Source organism: Tetrao urogallus (assembly GCF_951394365.1).
Source record: "Tetrao urogallus genome assembly, chromosome: 6".
Taxonomy (NCBI): domain Eukaryota; kingdom Metazoa; phylum Chordata; class Aves; order Galliformes; family Phasianidae; genus Tetrao; species Tetrao urogallus.
Window position 1 is genome coordinate 9,619,699 of NC_136819.1, and position 21,834 is coordinate 9,641,532.

At 41.6% G+C, this 21,834-nt stretch overlaps 1 protein-coding gene across 1 annotated transcript in view; it reads right to left on the reverse strand.

The window, feature by feature from the left end:
- IPO7 (importin 7) overlaps positions 1-15,486 on the reverse strand; it is a gene marked incomplete at its 3' end in the record, with an annotated part of 31,755 nt that extends 16,269 nt beyond the window's left edge. Inside the window, exons 1-8 of the mRNA XM_079537278.1 lie at positions 15,344-15,486; positions 6,641-6,722; positions 4,885-5,038; positions 4,412-4,570; positions 2,145-2,301; positions 1,456-1,545; positions 970-1,064; positions 783-867 (exon numbers count right to left, since the gene is read on the reverse strand). Of these exons, the coding sequence (XP_079393404.1) occupies positions 783-867; positions 970-1,064; positions 1,456-1,545; positions 2,145-2,301; positions 4,412-4,570; positions 4,885-5,038; positions 6,641-6,722; positions 15,344-15,427 (906 nt within the window). The 5' untranslated portion in view covers positions 15,428-15,486. The remainder of the gene's footprint in view (positions 1-782; positions 868-969; positions 1,065-1,455; positions 1,546-2,144; positions 2,302-4,411; positions 4,571-4,884; positions 5,039-6,640; positions 6,723-15,343) is intronic.
- Positions 15,487-21,834: the final 6,348 nt, after the last annotated feature.

The following is a 21,834-nucleotide window of genomic DNA, read 5'->3' on the forward strand; positions in this document are numbered from 1 at the left end:
GCAACAAAGAAAAAAAAATTAAAGCAAAGAATAAGAGAAGAGGTAAGATGAAGTGAGAAGAGGCAATATGTAGGATGCAGGCTGCAGGGAAATGGCAGAACAAATTCTACAACTGTATAAAGGAACAAGCAGGCAGTAGAGTTCAACCAGTGTTTAGTACTGGTTCATCGGGTCTTTCGAAACAAAAAACATCTTGAGCAAAAGAACCACAAACACAAGGGTTAAGAATCAAGGTATTCCAGCTGGGTAGGTCAAGCCTGTTTGGGTCAAGCTTGAAGTAGTTTATCCAGAAAAAAAATGCTGGATTTTTTTGGTGTGACATACACATTAAAATAATACAGGCTAGACAGTCAATGAGGAATACTTGTAAGATATTAACATTAGTAGTATGCTTCCAGTTTATACTTGAATGATCAGTAATCCCAACATACATTTATATCTGTTCATCCATAGCAAAAGGGTGAGAAACACTCGAGTATTAAGTCCTACAAATCATTAGAATTTCATCAGGAACGAAAAACAAAAAAAAATTTAGGAAACTGAAATGAAAAGTGTTCCTTTCTTCATTGAAATCAAGAAAGCCTTCAACTCCCTCAGATTTTGCATACAGTCTATTTGCAATCTAATTCCTTTCAAGTAAACAAATTTCAGAACTAATACAAGCACACAGATTGTAGAAAAACTCCTGAGACGTTTTATAAACTTGCTCTAAGAGAACAAGAAGGAAGAAATGGTCACAAACTCTACACCTATCTCAATGCTCCCCAGCTTCTGTTTCTTACTTGCTGAACACCAACAGCAAACGCCTTCAGGAACACTTCAGCAAACTCATTGTATTCCTTGGAAACATTGCCAGGGCTCCCATACCTAGAATTTGAAGCAAGTATGCAAATTAAAGTGTGAAGTGCTATTGCTGACTTAATCATCTGGTTGAGTTCTTAAAGGTAATTATGAGGGAAGCTAAGTTACCTCTCAAAAAGTCTAGCTAAGATATGCAAAGCCCACTTCTTGCACTTCCACCAAGGCAACTCAGGTCTATCATCTTCATCAACTTGAAGAGTTTCCTTTAGGAAAAAATAATAAAAAAAAATTACATGACTTTTGGACAACCAATAGTATATCTTACTTTAATTTACACTGTAATTAGCATATCACACTTCTAACTTAAAAGCCTGAAGTACAGCACATCTAAAAATAAGTCCCATGATGTACACTGCTTAAATGATCAAATTATTGAAACAAGAAGCCAAAATAAATTATGCTACACTTTGAAAACAGAACTCTTGCACACATTACATATGTTCAAAACTTGTCTGGCCTGTTTACAATATCCTATTCATTTTAAAATTATTTTCTTAGCATCTATTGAGAAAAACCACACAGAAAGAATATCTTTTTAAAAATTCAAGTGAAAAATATTTCAGATTAAACAGATAATAGCCAAAAGACACTTACAGCTGGTACATCTCTATCAACAACAGTCTTCAGGATTTCTATCCATTCAGTCAAGTTTTGCTGATTTATCAACTCCAAAGGTAGCGTGTACTTATTCAAAATAAAGACAAAAATTATAAAGCAATTTGACAATAACGTTACATTCACAGTTTGAATTTTAGCTCTTTCAAGTCTATGTCCACACCTAGCTTCCATTAAAAAAAAAAAAAGAACTTAATACAAACTGGACAGTATCCCTCAATATCCTCAATGCTGCTAGAAATTTTCATTGCAATCTCGCTTATGAAGCACTAGGCCACTACTTAAACAGGTATTACACTGATTTCTGAAGCAGTCAACACGTTAGCAGTTACCTTATGAGCTACATTTGCACTGATAATTCTGTGTAGGCTGGCCTCCACAATCTGCCATTAGAAAAGTAACGTCAATGGCTTTGTAGCAAACACTCCAGCTTAGGGGAGAGCATGCGTAAGTTTCTGTCTGATGCCAGACCAGGAAAAAGTATAGCACTGATTTTACAGCACAACTAATGATACTAAAAATCTTGTGATTCATACCACAGCCGAGTAAATGCAAATTATTTGCCACAACTAATCTAATACTGTTAATATTTCACTCTACTTTAAGAAAAAAAAAAAAATAATGCTTTAAATTACTTATTCCAAAAAACACACAAAATTTATTTTTACCTGGACGAGGGCATAAAATATTTTGAAGATTTGCTTCTGGATGAGGACAGACTGATCAGATGGATCACTCAACAGCTGAATGAAACTATCCTTCAAAACTGGTAGAAAATGTTGCATTGCAGCTATCAAAGGACTACGCTCCTCTGGTTTCTTATACCTTTAAATAAAACACAGCTAGCTTTATAGGTCTCTCACACAGTCTTGGAATTCTCTAAGCCCACCTCTCTCCAGAGGAGATACAAGTAGGTTATATTACAGTTCAGTACAATGTGTGGTTAAAAAATCCCAACCATTTCTAGCTACAGAACTTGGAGTAAAGCTCTGAGCCACGCAACATTACAACCAAAAAGCAAGTTGAAAAACGAAGGAGTTTGTTACTCCACTATAAATCCACATTATGCTTGTCCTAGTACTGCATTCCTGTCAATGTACACACTTTGAATACTAAATCACATTCTGCCACACTATTACTGTAGTGAAAAAAACAGTCAGAGCACTACAGAAATTGCAAGCAAAAGGAACACATTTATTGCCAGACATAGCAGATGTTGGGCTAGTCAGTAAAATTCCAGAAGTACATCCATCAGGGTTCACACTTCATTAGAAATATTTCCAAAAGCTGGATTGCTTCACCAGCATTAAGGAAGGCAAACTGAAAGGTCTCCCACATTTTGCCATCTGATTTGCCCACATCTAACGATCTGAACGTAGGCCTGAAGGGCACGTGACAGACTCGCAGCAGCCTTCCATTGCAACACCCTCTGAAATAGGGCCCCAGATGTTTCCATGCCTATGCTGAAAGGAGAGCTCCATTCCCTTTCCCAAAATATTTCAACATTTCTGAATTAAAATGAGGCCACATTTTTAAATCTTCCCCCAGCTTTTAATTTGCTAAGAAGGAAGTCCTTATTAACTCAAGCATTCACTCTGCAACACTGCATCTAGTTCATACCAGCAATAACTAAGAACGAAGTGAAGAATCACCAAGAATATACAGCATGATTTTTCTGTCTAAGCAATTAATACTCCTGAGTTCTTGTGGGAAGGTTTTGTCTGTTGTTTTTTCTTTGTTTTAAAGATGCATCTTTTGTAGACTTTTCGCTACTAGTAAACATTAATCAACGCTCAGTCTCTTACCAGAGCCAATTTGCAGAAATATAAAGTCTACTCATTTTGCTCCCAAATGACCCGTGCTGTAAAAACCACCAACAGAACACTGAATTCCAAAATCCTGTTCAATATAGCTTACACATTGCTATATGATTTGTAAAGCCCATCCTTGCTAACTTCACCAGAAAGCAAAGTATGAATAGTTGCTGGCCCCAGTTAAAGCACGTGATCAGCTAACACTCTGAACACATCTGTTACCTTAGTTAATCATGCAATGACTATGCTCACATTAAAAGTCTTCCTTACAAAGGATTACTACAGTCATAATTTACCACCAGTCAATGCTTCGTGTTTATCTCATAGATTTCTGCTGCATATTCAATGAAATATATTTGAAAGTTGAGTAAGCTTGCTTTCTTATCAGGACTTCCCATTTGTATTCACAGAAAGACTTCTGGAATGCAATTACTTACAGAGGGGTTTAAAGCTCTTCTCTTGAAAATGATTTGTGAGGAACCATTATCCACCCATTCTAATGTCATGAATTCTACATAAAGTAACACTGCACATAATGGCTTTCAAAGATTAAACTGTGGATTCCACCAGTTACACTACTACTGCTGCCCATGACTTCAGGATTGCAACCTCTGCCACAAAAAGCAGCTTTCTACAAGCCAGAAGCAGCAGAGTTCCACATAACTTCTCAAGCTCTAAAGCTTTGAGTGTAAGACCAGATACAGAGCCAAAGATATTCAAAACTTACAAGAGGATCAAACCAAAGCTGACTCATTTTGACATTTCCTAACATTCAAGATTTCACACTTTGAAACCTTCGCATGTTAACTGCTACTGATACTCTAACATTTCAATCCAAATATATGTACCACCAAATCAGCCCTTTAAAGATGCACCCTTTCTTCCAATCTTAATTTTCTAACAGAAGCAGTTTTTTCTGTAATTTCTTAGTATAGAAAATATGAGCCAGCAACTGCATGGTAAACATTCAAGGATATTCTCTAAATTTAGATGTCTATCAACCTGTGCTCCATCCCACATGCAATTTCACACTGTTGCAAAATATACATGCTACACAAGAGATATAAGCATATTCATTCTGCTCTTATATATGGTTGGAAAAAAAAAACCACACCACTTACTCATAGTTTTTCACAAGTTGATAAAGACATAGAAGAATCCCAAGCCAACAAGCACTGTTGTCAGACTGAAGGTAAAACCCAATTTTCTCCACAACTGCAGTCCAACGACTAGGATAATCATGCTTGATAATATGATGAATGCAAGTAGTAAGTTGTACTCTGCAAATCAAGTGTATAATGATGAAATAATTAATAATATTCTTGTGGCATTGCAACAACTAATCCCACGACTTAAATTCAAGCGTATTTTCTTTAAATAGAAAGTTTAGGTTCCACACTTTCTGTTGAATAGTGCTCAATTTAAGAAAAAAATGAAGCGACAGGGGTCTGACTTTTTCATTGCAAAGGATTTTCTACCAGTAAGTTTCCACATGCTTAACATTCAGGCTATCTCAGTTGTGTAAAAAGAAGAAACAAGCACACAGAAAAGTCAGAAGCCATAGCAAATTCAAAGACATGCACAAACTGCATACCTGATCAGCTCAGGAGAGTGAATAATGGCTTCTACAATATTTTCACGAATACAGTGTCTATCTTCTTCTGGGATGGAGTAAGGTGGAATCTCTCCAGGTGCAGTTTCCCGGTCCGGCCAATACTGGGTTATCATATTTTTCAAGTAGATAACCCCTGTCAGACAAAAGTAACAAAGCAGCTCATAACCAAAGTATCAAATAAATGCTCGTCTTGCCAAGACAAATCTATTTCAGAAAAACTGACTGTAATGATCAATGCATTGACCATTTCTAACAAGGAGAACCGTAACGCACAAAACATACAAGTTATTAATTTGCCATGTTGCATTTCTTCACCTATTGGGATATTTAGTACTGTAAATAATGTGTATCCACATGAAAATACCAAAAACTTTTCTTCTGTTACATATAAAAAGCTCATGTAACACTTCAGCAGTAAGCTGCTGAACAAATCCTTTACAACATTTCTTGCTATTTTCATTAAAACAGACCAAATAAAATTAACACTAATGACTATCCAAAACATCCTATGTATTTTCCAAGTGAAAAAAAAAACCGCCAAAAAATTAGGTCCCTCACACAAGTGTAAATGTTGAAAGAGAGCTCCTTTCTACCAGTATAACGGGCCACAGCACTTTGCAGCTGCTGGCACAATTGGGCTGCTGGCACAAATGCATTCTTTTACCTTTTGACAACCAAATCCAAACTGCTTATTTGGCTGAGTATAGCTTACAGCACTTGAAAAGAAACAGACTGACAAAGGCAACAGGAAATCGCAAATTACAAACTAATAGTAAAGTTACTATTAATCTAATTCTATATACAAATCCCTAACGTAAATTCTTTCTGCAAACCTCACATCTACCTTCTGAAGAGTCAGAAGCAAACGGTTTCTGAAAGGGTCTGCATGATACAGAACAGCCTGCAGATATGTGCTATGACAACACTGAAGTGATGCAGACTCGAGTCAGCCCTCAGTGGGATTTATCATACCATTAATTGCTTTGCAAAACACGCACTGTTTGTAGGCTATGTGCTGTGTGAGCTGTCCCCACCCTCTACAGACTGCTTTATTTTTTTAATTAGCTTATATCAAGGTGGAATTCTCAGAGGTTTTCAAATCTCCCTCTTTTCTCACATACATGTTAAGCAGTACCCTAACACATAATCTTAATTGTCCACAAGCATCAAGACAAAAAACACAATTTAGGCTTGCACTACAACTTGGAATAGTCTATTACCTGGAAAAAATCCAAATCACTGGCCAAGATCCTATCTCCTGAGCTGTCTGAATCCACAGAAGGATTGTATCAGAAACCTTTATCAAGTAATCAGAGTAGCTTTTAAGGTGATATTTGGAGCTGTTAATACACAAAATTGAATTCTTCTGATGACTTTGACTTATGCAAATTAAGTGGGTTCCAAAGGACATGATTTGTTTTCTTCCACTTACAATGTTCAGAAACATTAGCATGCTAGCAGAAGGTAAAATCAGTTGCCCTGGCCAAGTGTACTAGCACTACTCTGGTTTCCCAAAGATCGGAGAGACAAAGGGGAGCAATCATTGAATAGTCAGCCACCTTTTCTTTCTCTAATCTAGTGTATGGTGCCAGGTGAAGTTATGATGAACATAATTCTGATGACTCCTGACTTTCAGGAAATCAATACTGTTAGGATTCCTCAGCAGTATCTGCACATGTAGCTGTGTGCACACACCATTACAGCAGAAACAAAGTAAAAGGATTTGAAAACTTGCCTGCCTGTCTCACTGGTAAATCCAGTTGCTCGGACATAGTGATCTGAAGCAAAGTTGAAACGAAGTTCACTGACTTATGAGCCTGTAAAACACAAAAAATAAATAAGTTGTAAATTAACACTGTCATAATTTAAGTTTTCATTTCGGAGTACTCCTGTTTGCTTTTACCACCTTTCTATAATGATGTGACATTAAGAAAGGAATACCAACAACTCAAGTTTCACGGTTAGCTAGCAAAACAAAGCATTCAAAAATGCCATGCTCATTGTATGCTGAAGACAGCACAACAGAGGAAAAGTCCTACCATTTCAGGTAATAGAGTTGAAGAAATCATTAAGTAAGCTTCAGGAGTCAGCCTTTTATAGCCACTCAGTGCTGGAAAAAATACTGAATATCCAGAAACAAAAAAACAACTGCAGCAACTTTCAAGTGACCTTAAACAAGGTACCAATTCATTCTATCACATAATCAACAGACACTGTATTTCTAAAACCACCTGTAGCCTTAACCAACATGTTCAAGTTACGCTTCACCTTTTTGAGCAGTGACCACTGCTGCTACTGCTTTGCTGCAGCAACTGTAAGTGCGACCATACAACAGCAGTACGGAGGCTTAAGTGGAGTCAAATTCTATTCTCAAAAAAAAAAAAAAGCTATCCTTATTTCTGACTGGAAAACAACATCATTTCCCTCAAGGTCAAAAGTCAATGGACTGGACCTGCAGCTGCTTCACCTACACTAACATGACAACCTTGGTTCATGTGCTCTTTGAAACAATTCTATCAAAGGCAGCTGTACGGACTTAAGTATCGCTACCTGTTAAACTCTTGGAAAGCAAACTCTTACCCACTTATTACTCAGCTTTTTACTTTCTACACAAAAAGCAAATAAACCAGTTCTTTGAAAAGCAGTAAAACTATAGTACCCATTTATAAAAACAAAACAAAGAAACAAGAGAATGTCTAATTTGCAGCAGAGCAAAAGAACAGGAACTGCCTTTCTGTTTGCTTAGTAGAACCAAGAGCTCACTGACCAAAAAGTCAACATTTCTCCTAAGCAGGTAACACTGCCCAGCTCACTCCCATCACACCGGGTTCTTGTCTCTGATTTTAATTTTCCTTATAAAACATCTCCTAAATATTCTAATGTAAACAAACTGATAAGGGACGTGGCAGTTGCTCATGTATTTGCACAATAATTGCATCTGCATAGCTTCTTTCATCCCCTCTAATATTTCATTCTGATTTTAAACAAAGAATTAATTTGACTGAAGATTTGCCCCGAGATACTAAAATGTTGTACATTAAAAATCTACTGACTTTGGAAATCCCACAGCAGCAACGCCTGCACTTGGACACAGTATTCCACTGTACCCCTAACACTGATGTACCCAGTACTCCTATACTTAAATGCATTAAGAACTTCTCGAGGAATGGATGCAGTTTCAGTAACTCTTAGCTATGAGTAAGGCTGTATTACAAGACGCTCAAAACAAACTTGAAGTAAGAAGTTATGTCCTTCTACAGTAAGTAGGATAAATTTAACTGTCTTTTTAGTACTGAAAATTCTTCAGTGCACTTCATGTTCAGAATTTGGGAAGTATTTAATCCTAGAACATTGAAAAGAAAGTATTCCTTTCATTTTCTTGCGACAAATGGTAACTGTACTTCGAAGTAAAGCTAGTATAAAAGATATTTCAATTAAAATATAAAAATAAAAAATAAGCTGCTTAAGTACGGACAAGGAATTGATGAGAATAAAAATTGAATAAGGAAATGTTAAGTGCCTTAAAACAAAAAAAACCAATCAACTAAAATAGACAGCAATATACAAGACTGCCACGCACTGAAATTTAACTGAATTAATCCCAAATAATCTTTTCCTATATTAAAAAAATAAATCAAGACTGAGACTGTAATTGTAGCAAGCCACAGGAGTGCCTAAAACCATGGCCTATGTTAGTATGCAGAACAAGTACATTTCCCTAGAACCACTGAGGTTGGAAAGACCACCAGTAAGTTCATCTCACCAATGCCAGCCTGTCCCCACCGTGCCCACATCCCTCCTCCCACATCTGCATGGTTCTCAAGCACCTCCAGGGACAGTGACTCCGCCACTGTGCCAACGCCTCACCACTCCTTCACTTTCACTGCATCCTCTAAACTATTAAATTATTTGATATCACAAAACCAGAACATTTCCACCATTACCTTTGTCTCCTAAAACCTTATGGGTATCTTCCTTATTAACATTTCAGTCATCACACACCAACCAATCCCAGGGATGTGCTCCCCCATCAGTTTTACTGGTTCAAAGCACAGACTCAGGCTAGAAATAATTGGCGATTTTAATACAACCAGCATATAAAGTAACTCCTACTTTTCACCTGAAACATCCTATTAATTCATTCACTTGCAGCAAAATTCACACACAGCTCCATGAACACTATGCATTCTATACAGAGGACTTCCCACCACTTCACACCGAGCTTTCCCACCCCATCAAAACCAACAGCTTCTAGAGAGGCTGAAATGTGGAGAGGACAGCTACATGAAGGGATGTGCACACTGAGTGGGCATATGAGAGCCCAGGTACCACACAACTCCTCGCTTGCTCCCTCGTTTTGCTTTACTATAAGAAGAACATCTTCTTTCAGATGTTCTCTTTCAGATTCTTTTTTCAGAAGATCGCAGAGGTGCCGATTCTCTATCTGTGGCACTAAGAATACCGAACAGACACGCGTTTCAGCTATTTTAATCTTTAGTATTTTTGTACTGCAGACATGGCTGGCCTTCAGGACGCTGCGTTTACCTTCACTGACACCACTGCTAAAAAACCAACCAAACAAAAAACCAACAACCAGCACTGACAATTATTGTTGGTCTGCAGAGACCTGCAGAACACAACAACTAAAACCATTTCCCAACAGCTTCTCTCGTATACTCCAACTGCGTGGAGAGCAGAGACAACTTCTGACTGAAGTTGTGACAGTTCAAACCTTCTCCCTTTCCATTCCCAAAACCATTCTCACGCTCCTTGCTTACAAGCACCCTTTACTTGTATAAATATGAAATTAAGAGAACTACAATAATTGCAGAAAGAAGTTTGTGTCATAAGTCTATTTCCCAACACGCACGTCAGCACTCAAAAAAAAAAATCATCTCAAGTCCTTCCCCGTTACTAATCTTCCAACATGCCGTGTCACTGGTATGACTTTCTGTTGTCTAAGAGCCAAAGAATCCGGGGACTTTTCCCAAGAGCAATCTCTGCTATGCAGCCTCACTGGCTGAGGAATGCATTCTATCAGACCACAAACGTTGCACCACTGTCTGTTAATATCAGCATTCCAGAACATACAATCTTTGTTCATCTTTTTCCGCAGGCTTTTCCTAGCCAAGACGGTTTGCAAGCCATGTGCTAAAACAATTTTCTTATGAGGTGTCGTGCCAGCCTCAATCTGAAACATATATCAAGTACAAAGAAACCAGATGATGGCATGCAGAACTACCAACAGTTCATTATGATACACAAAGGCACTTGTTTCCACCAATGATACCCACTGAAGACATTCTTCTCTAATAGCACTATTATTTGTATTTTACACAAAGCATGCATGATATTAACCAATTAAGAACGAGCTTAATCACAGGTGAAATTGTCTCCACACATTCTTCTTAGATATCAAGTGCATCTGCAGAGTCAGAGTCCTACACCTGGAAAGCAATAACCATATGCATCAGCACAAGTTAGGGGCTGGAGAGGAGCTCTGCAGAGAAGGACCCGGGTGTCCTGGTGGACAGCAGGTGGCCACGAGTCAGTGCCGTGCCCTTGTGGCCAAGGACAATGGTGTCCCTGGGAGCACAAAAAAAGAGCATGGTCAGCAGGTGAAGGGTGATCCTCCCTTTCTACTCTGCCCTGGTGAGGCCACAGCTGGAGTGCTGTGTCCCATTCTGGGCTCCCCAGTTCAAGAAAGACAGGGATCTCCTAGAGAGAGTCCAGTGCAGGGCCACAAAGGTGGTGAGGGGTCTGGAGCATCTCCTGTATGAGGAAAGGCTGAGAGACCCGGGGCTGTTCAGCCTGGAGGGGAGAAGACTGAAAGAGGATCTTACCAATGCTTATAAGCATCTGCAGCACAGGAATAAAGAGGGTGGGACCTGGCTCCCTTCAGTGGTGCCTAGCAACAGAACAAGGGGCAATGGGCACAAACTGGCACACAGAAGTTCCATCAGAACACAGGGGAAAACTTCTTTACTATACAGGTTGTGGAGCACTGGAACAGGCTGCCCAGAGAGGTGGTAAGTATTTTTCTATGGAGAAATTCAAAACCTGCCTGGATGCCTTCCTGTGTGACCTGCTGTAGGAAACCTGCTTCAGCAGGAGTTGCACTTGATGATGATCTCCAGTGGTCCCTTCCAATCCCTATAGTTCTGTCCTTCTGTGAAGCACCTCCTTAGCTGTCAGCAAAAAAGCAGATCAGAATAGTAATAAAATATATACTACGTGTTGCTAAACTAAAACCTTCAGTTGTATTAATTATTCAAATTAGCACACATTTAAATAAAAGCTACAACTTATTTTTTAAAGAGCTAAAAACCACAATTTAAATACATTTCCTCAATTCCAATTCTGAAGAGTGCAGTTCTTTTATCTAGACTGTAACAGCATTGGGTGAACACACAGCTATTACACTGAGATGAAACAGCTTGGCTTTTTTTATAGAAAGGTAAGGTCAGGAACTGTAAGGCCACGCTGAATCAGCAGACTCCTCTGTAGCACTCTTTCAATCCTTTTTTAAGAACTCAGCAGGTGTGGAAGTCATTCTGACCTCAGGTTTTTGCAAGCTGGTTTTACCACCTCTTTCGCAGCCGCAATGCATATGTAAATGAAGCTTAAGGTCCACCAAAAACACATACACGCATATCAAATCTGGCAAACGTATTTGATGCTCACTTCAGAGTGCTGTCTGCAAGTTCTGAAATCTATTTACTTTTCTATTAAGAGGAAAAAGGAAACGTGCTCTTTGTAAAAGTTAGCTAAGCACACACAGTAACCATTTGCTAAGCCATAAGAAAGGGGCAAAGCACCCTCGTCTGCTAGGATTCTGCCTTGCATTAGTTAGCATGATTCAAGCATCCAACTGCTTCCTAGTGACAGCAACACTCCCTCGATTCCTCACTGGCCCCAAGGGGATTTCTGGTGCTGGATCAGCCTCTGCATACACAACTTAAATCCATCCTCTCACAAAAGATCTCTCGTCTAACACACAGCACAACATACAAATGGAAAACCAGGGGGTGGAAATAGGAAAGAATAATCACGCACTTTCATGAGAATACCATGCTAAGAAGTTCCAACAAACACTCATGATATAGTAATCAGACAAAGCCAGGAAACTTGTGCTGCTCTTGGTCTTAGATACACTACGGTATATAGGTGCAAGTGTCATACATGAAGATCACGTTATACCTCCTAGGTAAAAAGAAAAATATAAAGTAACATTACAAATACCTATCCTAAAGCATTCAAATACACAGCATGCCAGTATTTTGAAATCCCTGAGTGAAAGGTATGTAAAAAGGAACTTGCTTTTTTCCCTTGGACAGCTCTTCACTGCAAAGTTCCCAACAGTTAAGAGTCCAATCATTTTGGTTCATCAATGCATTACTCTGGCATTTGGATCTCCTGAGCAGGCAATGAAAGGCACCACACGAGGTCACTTTGTAAAAGAGATTGCACTCTATGATGACATGTTCACAAGCTCAAGCAATTATTTTTTTTTTCCATTATCACTTGTATCAGAACATGAAAGAGAGTAAACACAACTTCTGCAAGGCACCTCTCAATGGAGCAACAGGGTAAAAACTCACTTAAACCCTGTTAAGCTTTGGCATACAAAACATTATGAGTGACTGGGGTTCTGGTTTATCTTTTCTTTAAAAAATAATTAAAAAAAAATTGTTGGAGAAGTTGGATAGCTCTTCTGAAAAATAGCTTGTCCACACCGGGGTTAATCTCAAATATGGTTATATGATCAATTCTCTTAGCTGCAGAGGAGAGACCTGCAAGGCAGGTATTACCTAACAACAGCACCTTGACACGTATGTTGATATTAAAGAATGAAACAGCACTGTGCATAATTTTCAGGGGGTCGTTCCATAGCTGCACAGTTAAAAATATCTACTTCCATCATCACTTCTGGGAAACACTTTATACGCACAATATGAAGACTGCTTTGAAAGGCAATAAAGTCCTCCTGCTGCTTTCCAGTAACTTACTGGAAGAGTCTGGTTCTAAGGCCCTGTAAAACTGTCTCCTCTGCAAGACAGCAGAGACAAGCGAACACCTCACAGTGTATCATTACCTGGAAATTATAAGAAGCTGGAAGTAATACACTGGACACAAGGGCTAACGGTATCGTTCTCTTCAACCTGTCCCATTAAAACCAAAGAGATGGACAGCCCTGAGCTGCCTGCATTTAGCATATCTCAACTCAAAGTCCTCGCAGTGCTTTAAGCACAGGTCACATAACTTGTCAAAATGTAGTGAAAGAGAATGGAAGAACGCGTGACTTAGCCAAGGTCAAAGGAAAAATAAGAAGGTCTGTACAAAACAACACTCACACAACACAGCCCCTTTCTCAAGTCAGTGGAAACTCTTGCTTGGTAAGGGTTCGATGGACAGATCTAGATATTTAACTTGTCATTAATTAGAAATATCAGTTACTGGCTGAAGCTCATTCTTTCCTGGTAAGGTAGAAGATTATTCTACTCAGAAGTCCCCTCAGCTCAACAGAGACACCAGAGGCAAAATAAGGATACAATAAAAGGTCAACCAAGGACAATTAATAGACAGATTATAAAGGTGTTCTTCTGTCCCTAGCCACCTGCAAGATTATTCACTGTTGCAGGATTTCATCTCAGCAGAAGAACGAAGACATAATTGTAATCAAATATTAACTGATAACATAACTGCTCTAGCAGTTAAATTCAGAGTAGTATCCTGTAAGCAAATGCATAACTGATTTCAGTAACTCTATGTAAAAACAAGATCATGAAAGTGAATAAAACTACACATGTGCATCAACGCTTGCAGGTTTAGGGTGTAGTAGCTTGGGCTGTTTTTTAATTTTTTATCACAAATGGTTCTGTGAAAGATCAGTGAGGCTGCATTTCAAATAAGGAATTCTTAGTCTAGGGTTCAATGACATCTGGTGCTTCTGAAAGGGCACATTTGGGTTTTATTCCAGTTTAATGCTGATGTAGTGCATGACAGACCATGTTTTGATTGAGAAACGTGATCAGAAGGCAGCTGATGGTGAGCACAGCCCCTCACGTAACAGTTAGCCATTTGCTGAAGAACCCAACTGGCAGAGAACACAATTTCCTGCACGTTCGCCAACTCAGTACCTGCAGAAAATAGCTGGAATAGATTCGAAATAAGTTACTATATATAGATATTGACACGCACAGAATAAAAAACTCACATTTTGGAGTCAGATTAAGATTTCATGTTGTATTTATAAGCCATTGCATTATTTTTACTTTTAGTTTACAAAGAAACCACTGAGAATACTTTTTACAGAAAGATACGGAGGAGATAGGCAACTACTTTGCACAAATCTAATCGCTGTGTAGTGTTCCAGCTACGGATTGCAGTCGCGTCCAGCACGCGCTTATTGAGCGACTTCCAGGCACTCGGTGCAGCTACACACTCTCACAGTATGACAAGTCGTACTTCCAGTTTTTGAAGTTCCCTGCTGCCAGCAGAAGCTGAGTGAACACGGCCATGCTGGACGTACTGCGGTAGGCCTGAGGTCTGCTCCAGGGCGACAAAGGAAAACGTGTGTGGGAAGGCCCGGCTCGGAGCACCGCGGGAGCTGCCACGCAGGCTCACCCCTCACCTCCTCCTCCTTCAGCCCCTTTCCTCCACGCCAACCACCGGAGCACCTTTTCTTCAAGATGTCCGGAAGCCGCACGGCTTGGGTTTCGTCAAGAAGGAGTTTCCAGCTCCCAGGTGAATCGAAACAAGAAGGCAGCTGTCTCCCAGGCCCGCGGAACCGGGGCCCGCCAGCTGTTAGGCCGCAGCACGGAGGCACGCGGTGCGAGCAGATGACAGGGCCGGGCCGGAGCCCCGCCGCCTCTCTCCCGTCTCCCGGGCACGTGTTGCCGCTACACCCGCTCAGCACGCCCAGCTCGGCCACGCTGCCGTGCCGGAGCCCGAAGGATTTCGGGGAACGCGCGGCCCCTCGCCCACCGGCCGAGTTCAACGCGGAGCGACGGGACTCTTGCAGCCCGCTCCCAAAGGCGGCGAGCCGCCTTGCACTGCGCCCCGCGGGTCCCTCCGGCGGCCCGAGGCCCCGGGTCCGCGCCCCGCTACGACCCCCGGCCGAGCAGAGGCACAAAGGAAACGAGACGGCCCGCCGCCGCCCGTTCCCGGCTCGGAGCCCCGCCCGGCCCGAGCTCCGCCGCCACGTGCGGGGACGCCGCGGCCCGGCCCGCGACAACAGGCGGGTCCCCGCAGCCCGCGCGGGGAAGACGGGCAGGGCCGAGGGAGCGGGCGGCCCGGCCCCACTCTCCCCCGCCCGCCGCTCCGCCGCGCCGCTCCGGGCCGAGCCCTGCCTCGCGGCCCGCCCCGACCCCGCCGCCCGCGCCGTGCCCCTTCCGGCGCTGCGGCCGCCCGGCCCGGGCCCCGCGGCTTCCCTCACCTCGTTAAGCTGCCGCTCGGCGGCTTCCCGCAGCGCCGGGTCCATGGTGCCCCGCAGGGCCTCAATGATGGTGTTGGGGTCCATGCCGGCGGCGGCAGGAGGCGGGGGGCAGGGGCCGGGGCCGCGCCGCGCCGTGCGCACATGGACCCGCCGCCTCGCAGCGGCCGCCGGCGCGAAAGGAAGGGAAGCGCCAAAGGCCCGGATAGAGCGGCCCCCGCCGCCGCCCGCCCGCCAGCGGCGCCCTTCCGCCGCCCGCGCCCCGCCCCGCGCCGCACGGCCACACGGGAGCTGTAGTTGCGGAGTCGGGGAGCGCCGCCATCGCCTCCTTCGGGGCCGGGCTCGGCGTTGTCCGGAGGGGGGGTTTGACGCCGTCGAGGAAAAAAAGTTTCCCCGGCAGCCCGCTCTGGAGTAATTCCCAAAAGAAGCCGTACCGTGAAAGAAAACCCGTGAAATTGAAAAGCAGAAATGCAGATCAAACAGTACGAAGTGATGAACGGTAGAAAAGTGGAAAAGGACGCCGTCTCTGTACTGGTTAAAGAAACAGCTTTGGGAAATGGCACGTTAAAACGTGGCTGCTGTTGCCCCCCCGCTAGGCCAAGGTCCTTGCCGTGTTCCCCACGCACGGAGGTGTGGTTCCCAGCACCAGCTGCATTTCCAGAGCCGTCCTCTGCTGCTTGGCCTCAGCCTCAGAGAATGACCGAAGGCCAAATGGTGCCATCGCAGCAGCACTGTGCACTGAGCCCGCTGTACCTAGGAGGTCTTGTCACCTATGTAACGCTCATGAACAGTCCCAAATGAGTGGCTTTTTTGTGATCGCTTCTGGTCTAAAAGCTGGATTGCTTACTACTGTTTCGGCTTTAATGCTAACAACTCCTTATACAACATGATTTTTTTATTGTTATTATTTGCTGCAAGTGTGAAAATTAGTGTCCCATTTATAAATCTAACTGGTGTAGCAGCGACGAATGGCTGTCCGTCCAGGAAAGCCTAGGAAACAGACAGGCCCTGCAGAACCCTGTGGCAGTGCAACATCTTTTCAGGACACAATGTCATATAATATTCTTCTTCAAACTGCCTAGATCTGCAGTATTGTAAGTGAAGGGATGCTGCCCAAAATGTAAGTGAAGGTGAAAATACTGTAGTCTCAATATCATACAAAATGCTACAACATAATCATTTCCATGCTTTTGTGTCACGGCGCAGATAGCAAGATCAAATCTCAGGGCTCTTTGTATCAAAGGAGCAAGGCAATAATGCCTCTAACCAGAGAGAACACAGACGCTAAGCTGATCAGCAACTTCTGAAACAGAATGCAGCTTCTGTAAAATGAAAAATAAGAAATTGAGAGGACAGAGGGCTCACAATGTGCTTCTTTTATAAAATGTTCTTCGTCAAATACAGATGCAAAACACTGCAAAGAGAAGAAGCGCAGTGATGTAGCTGCAGAGTTAGCAACAGCCCCAGAGATGCTGTGGTTACAGAAGGGATTGTCCAGAGTCTGAGTATTCTGAAACTGAAGACAGTACATGCCAGGGAATATTTGTCTTTGCAAGAATGTTTGCATTTGCAACTCCGCTGGCCCAGAAGTAATAGCAATAACTAATCTCACAGCAGGATTAAGTGCAAAAATGGTGCACAGAGATCAATAAATAAGGAACTCGGTCAGGATGAATGTTTCATGTAGACTGGATGCTAGCTCTCTAGCATCACTTTGGAATTAGAGATTTTTTTTTCCCAGATTTCGGATGACAGCTCCAAGAAGAAACATCCATGAGGTTAAAAACGTATTTTTCACCAGCGCAAACAATTTGTTAATGCCGTTTGCTGTGTGTAACATTGTGAAAGAGGGAGATGAAACAGGAAGAAGCAAATAGCAAAGAAATCACAGATACCAGCAGTGTGAGTGGAGCAACATAGCAGATGACAACTGCCATCAAAGTGTGAGGACCTGGTGAGCTGCGGCATCCCGACACTGACACTATCTCTTAAAAAGGCAGATGTGATATTGTGCAGGCCTCAAACCTCGGACACAAGTCAGTTACAATTATTCCTGAAGATAAACATATTCTCATACACTGTTGCGGGTTTAGCAGTTGAATATTTTCCCCGGAAAGTTGGAATCCTAACATGGAAAATATTTGTTAGTTTTAATGAAGTAGCATTCTCCCTTGGAACTGATTGCAGAGCACTGATAGGCCTATCTGCCTTTCTAGGGTACAATTCAATTTACAATAAATAAGAAGCCAGAAGCCAAACATTTGAGCCTTGTCAAGTTTGGGTACTTGACCACATCTGTCCAGGTACTTCTCTAAAAAACAATAGGAAGAAGGAAATGGTGTGCACAGAGATACTGTGCCAATATACAAGTTTTGCAAATAACCATTTTAATCATAAAAAGCTCTATCAGGATTCAGATATGAGGTTATTAACTCATGATAATCGACTTTAATCAACAAGGTTGGATTAAATGATTTAAGAGTTAGTGGTTTGGCTGGGAATACATACAGAATGGAGAGCCTTTTTCAATTAAAAATAGCGTAGTAGTCTGTAGCCTTGAGCACCCGTTGCATTCAGTGGATTGAGAACCCGTAAATAAAGGAGAGATTTGGTGGGCAGTGTAGGGGAGGTTCCTCCCAAAGACCCTGCTCTGAGGTTAGCTCCAATTGGGAGAGCAGGATGCCACAGCACGCCCAACGTGTTGCGCAGCTCCTTTCAGTCTCCTTTAATCAGCTGGGTGTTGGCTTCATCCCCAAGGCAAACTTGCTAAAGTTTTGTTCAGAGCAGATATAAATAAGCCGCTAAACTCCTTTATGTAGGCATGAGCTCAGTAGTCGGTCCACACCACGCACCCCCCAAAAATAACAATCTGCCCCCACGCCCTGCAGCCAGATGGTAAGGCTTGAGCAGATGCTAAACCACATATTTAAATAGGTTTCCCAAGGGACAGAGGCTGAAAATAAGGTTTGGTCATTAGTTGATTCTTCTAAGTTCAGAAAAAACTTGTGTTTGGACTTGTGTTTGTTTTTTAATAAAGTTTCGTTCAAGGTATAGGACTCCATCATTGATTCTCAACTTCAACTGCAAGGTGGGAAAGAAGAGTGACAGTACCTCTTAAGAAGAAAATGCTGGGCGCTGAGCAGCTAGCTCCTAGCTCTTCAGCAAAGAGAGATGCAACAGGAGCAAATTTCTAACAGACGAAACCAGAAAGCCACTGAAACAAATTTCCAGTGGCAATAATCAGTACCCTGTCTCTCAGTGTCTTCTGACTGAGGCTAGATGCCATTCTGGAAGCTATGTTTTAGTAAAAACACGGGCTATCCTTCAGCAAACCAGCAAGACAATGGCTTTAATCAAATATATATGTATGTGTGTGTGTGTGAATAAACTTGTATTGCCAGTACTACACAGGACATTGAACCAGATGAAGTGATCATAAACTGGATGAACTGTTTGTTTTGTGTGGATTTTTTCGTGTTTACTTTCTAGGTGTATCTGTACCCAAAAGCTCAGATTCCACTGTGTGGAAGTCTAACTAACCTGCTTCAGGCTCTGTGCAACAGGCAGTGGAGCAAGAGTGTCTGCAGAGACAGCAGTTTATCTCCTCCTACCTCATGCACTGTTTTTCAGCTTGTGTACTTTTATTTATACGTGTCTCTAATTTTAGTTTCTTGTCATTGCAGTGCAGCTCTGTAACACTAATCCCCAACCCAACTGTATTAAAAATATTAAAAAATTCCTTCATGCAAGAAAAATGAAACAGCAAGAGGCAGTTTCAAATAAATCTCAATGGCACGTGCACAGAAAATGAAACATTAGACTATAGTGAAGTCTGCAAGAAAACAAATGTGTCCGGCCTTACTGTCCTGCCCTTAAAGCAGGACTCCAAGCTCATCTCTTTTACATTTGTATCTAAAATGGTGACCTGCTCATTAGATGTAATGCAGACATCAAATTTTGAGGAAGAAAGTTTATAGAAAATGCAAGGGATGTGCATCCATGGTTTATTAGCATTCAGCTGGAAGCTAATTTTTAAAACATGATCTTACTATTAGTTTTTACAACTAAGACACAGCAATAAGCTTAATTTGGTCAGAAATAAACATGTTTATGAAACTTCCTAAGAGTAAAAATGTATATACGAGATATGACTTCAGTGCTACTAGTAATATATGTTCAACTGAGGTTTGTGTAAGCTGTAAGTACATCGAAGCACAACATTTCTTCCTTCATAGAGTTCAAAGAATAATTCTAATCCTTATAAGCAGTCCTATTTTCACTGAAATCGAGGGAATAACTTGAGTAAAGTAGAAGAGGACTAGGTTTTTATTGTATTAAAAATCCACCCAGGATACATTCCCAGCATTTAGGAGGAGCTTTCCATTTGTACAGAACAATATACACATACGCCTGCTCATGCATAAGCATTTTAGTAACCTGTTACCACGGTGTGCAGTTTATTAACTCACTCCAGTCCGTATGATTGTAGACAATTCACTCCACAGTACACCTGTGGTGGCTGCTGGTGACTGCCCATGCAGTCCTCAGGTCCTGGCAGCCGTGCAGGCTGTGAGGTACCCTTGGACATCAATTCCTAATGTTACTGTGAGGTGATACCACGAGACGTGGCAATATACTGGGAAGTGTGGTATCCTTGAAGCTCCTTAAATTGTCAGTAGAACATTAGATATTCTTTCTACTCCTTTCTTCATTTGACACGTTTTTTTCCTTCCAGCGAAGTAAGGTAAATAGACACTCCAGTTACAAGATTACTGCACAGTGCAGGGGAAGCAGATAGATGAAAACCTTACATGCAAGAAAACGTCAAACCTGTTCTGCCCCTTTTTGGAACATATAGCTGAAATAATCACAACCCCATTAAAAACACAAGCCCCATGCAGGGTAGCTGAAAAATTGGAGCTACATGACCAAGTGCATTTCTCTGTGGCTGCAAATAAGAGAGACTGTTATTTGGTGAGTCCTCTGTCTGTTTGAGCAGAAGCATAAAAAAGGCATCAAAGAAATACCCAGAGACAGGTAGTTACTTTTTGCAAGTCTTTACAGTTCAGTTTTGACAGCCAATTGGGATGTGTATGTTTTGTGTTGGGCTATCAAACTTTAAATACTAGGATTTTCTTACTTACCAAAAGAGATAACAATGTTGAGACAGGGTAAACATAGAACATATTCTGACCTGTATGTAAATTGCTGAGAAGATACAGGTGCTAAAAGAAGAGATGAAGTTGTTATTATTCAATTTATTGTTGTTATTATCATTCTCTACCTGAGGGCCCATGTGTGTTTTTAATCAATGGCTGGCACCACTGCTACACCAATAACCACGTACATGGAATAGTAGGTGAGTAAGCTGAGCTAATTTATGCTGTAGTTGGGAATCTGACTATGAAATATGAACACGAAGGACTTTATCTTAGCTTTATCTTAGCTTCTGCATGGGTTGCAGCCAGGATGTGTTAGCATTATCTGAGGCTAGCTTAGTACAGAGCTGGCCCAGAAACATGTACTCCTGTGGCCTTCAGGCACTTGGTAGCCAACAGCTAAAGTAAAAATATATCAGTTAGCCTGGCCTGTGGGCCAAACACACTGCAGGATTCTTGCATGCTAGTTCCAGTACTTGTGACAGCAAAGTGGGGAACATATTTAGAAACATAAGAACTGCATTGCTAATACCTTTGTCTTCAACTGCACAAGTCTCCATAATTATTCCAGATGTTTTATGAAGCAGCAAAGTGGAAAAGTTGTTCCTCATTTCACTTTCTGAAGGCATGTGAACATTGTATGCAGGGCAACATCGTGTTTTTGGGGATAACCAAGAGCTGTGTCAGCTTCCTACCTTGGCTCCCCTCACACATCTTGGTTCCAGTTTGCCAGGATTCTGTTGTTCAAATCCTGGCCTTTTCCAAGCAGGATTCTTTGCTTCAGAACGTGAAAGGAATTCTGATTTATATTTCTGCAGGGGTGATGTGATAAAATAAAGAATTGCTACAGCTGAACCGAGCTGAAAGTTTATTAAAGTATTTGCATGAAATAGAATCACCAGTATGGTAATTCCACACGAAAAAAGCAAACATGCAGGTTCGGCTACAGTAAGGATTTCTACAGAATGACATATCCTCTTTCTTTTTTTTTTTAGCTCTTATAAAAACTCTTACCAGTCCTCATGTAAATCCCTTTCATTTTCTGCCTTAGTTATTTAGAAATTATTACATAATATTAATTAATAGTAAATCTTATAAAAACATTTAACATTTCTTCTCTACAGACATTGGCTTTAGACTATTTCACTGTGGGAAGTGGGCCAAAAAGCCAGTCTTGTCATCTGTGTATGGATAAAAAGGAACCAGTGTGGTATGTACTAGAAAAGGGTACATGAATTTCCATATCACAGGCATATGTAGATCTGCTTTTCTGCACTCAGCCAAGCCACTGAACAGGAAACATGTCTAGAACTAGGTGCATGATGCTCAAGATTG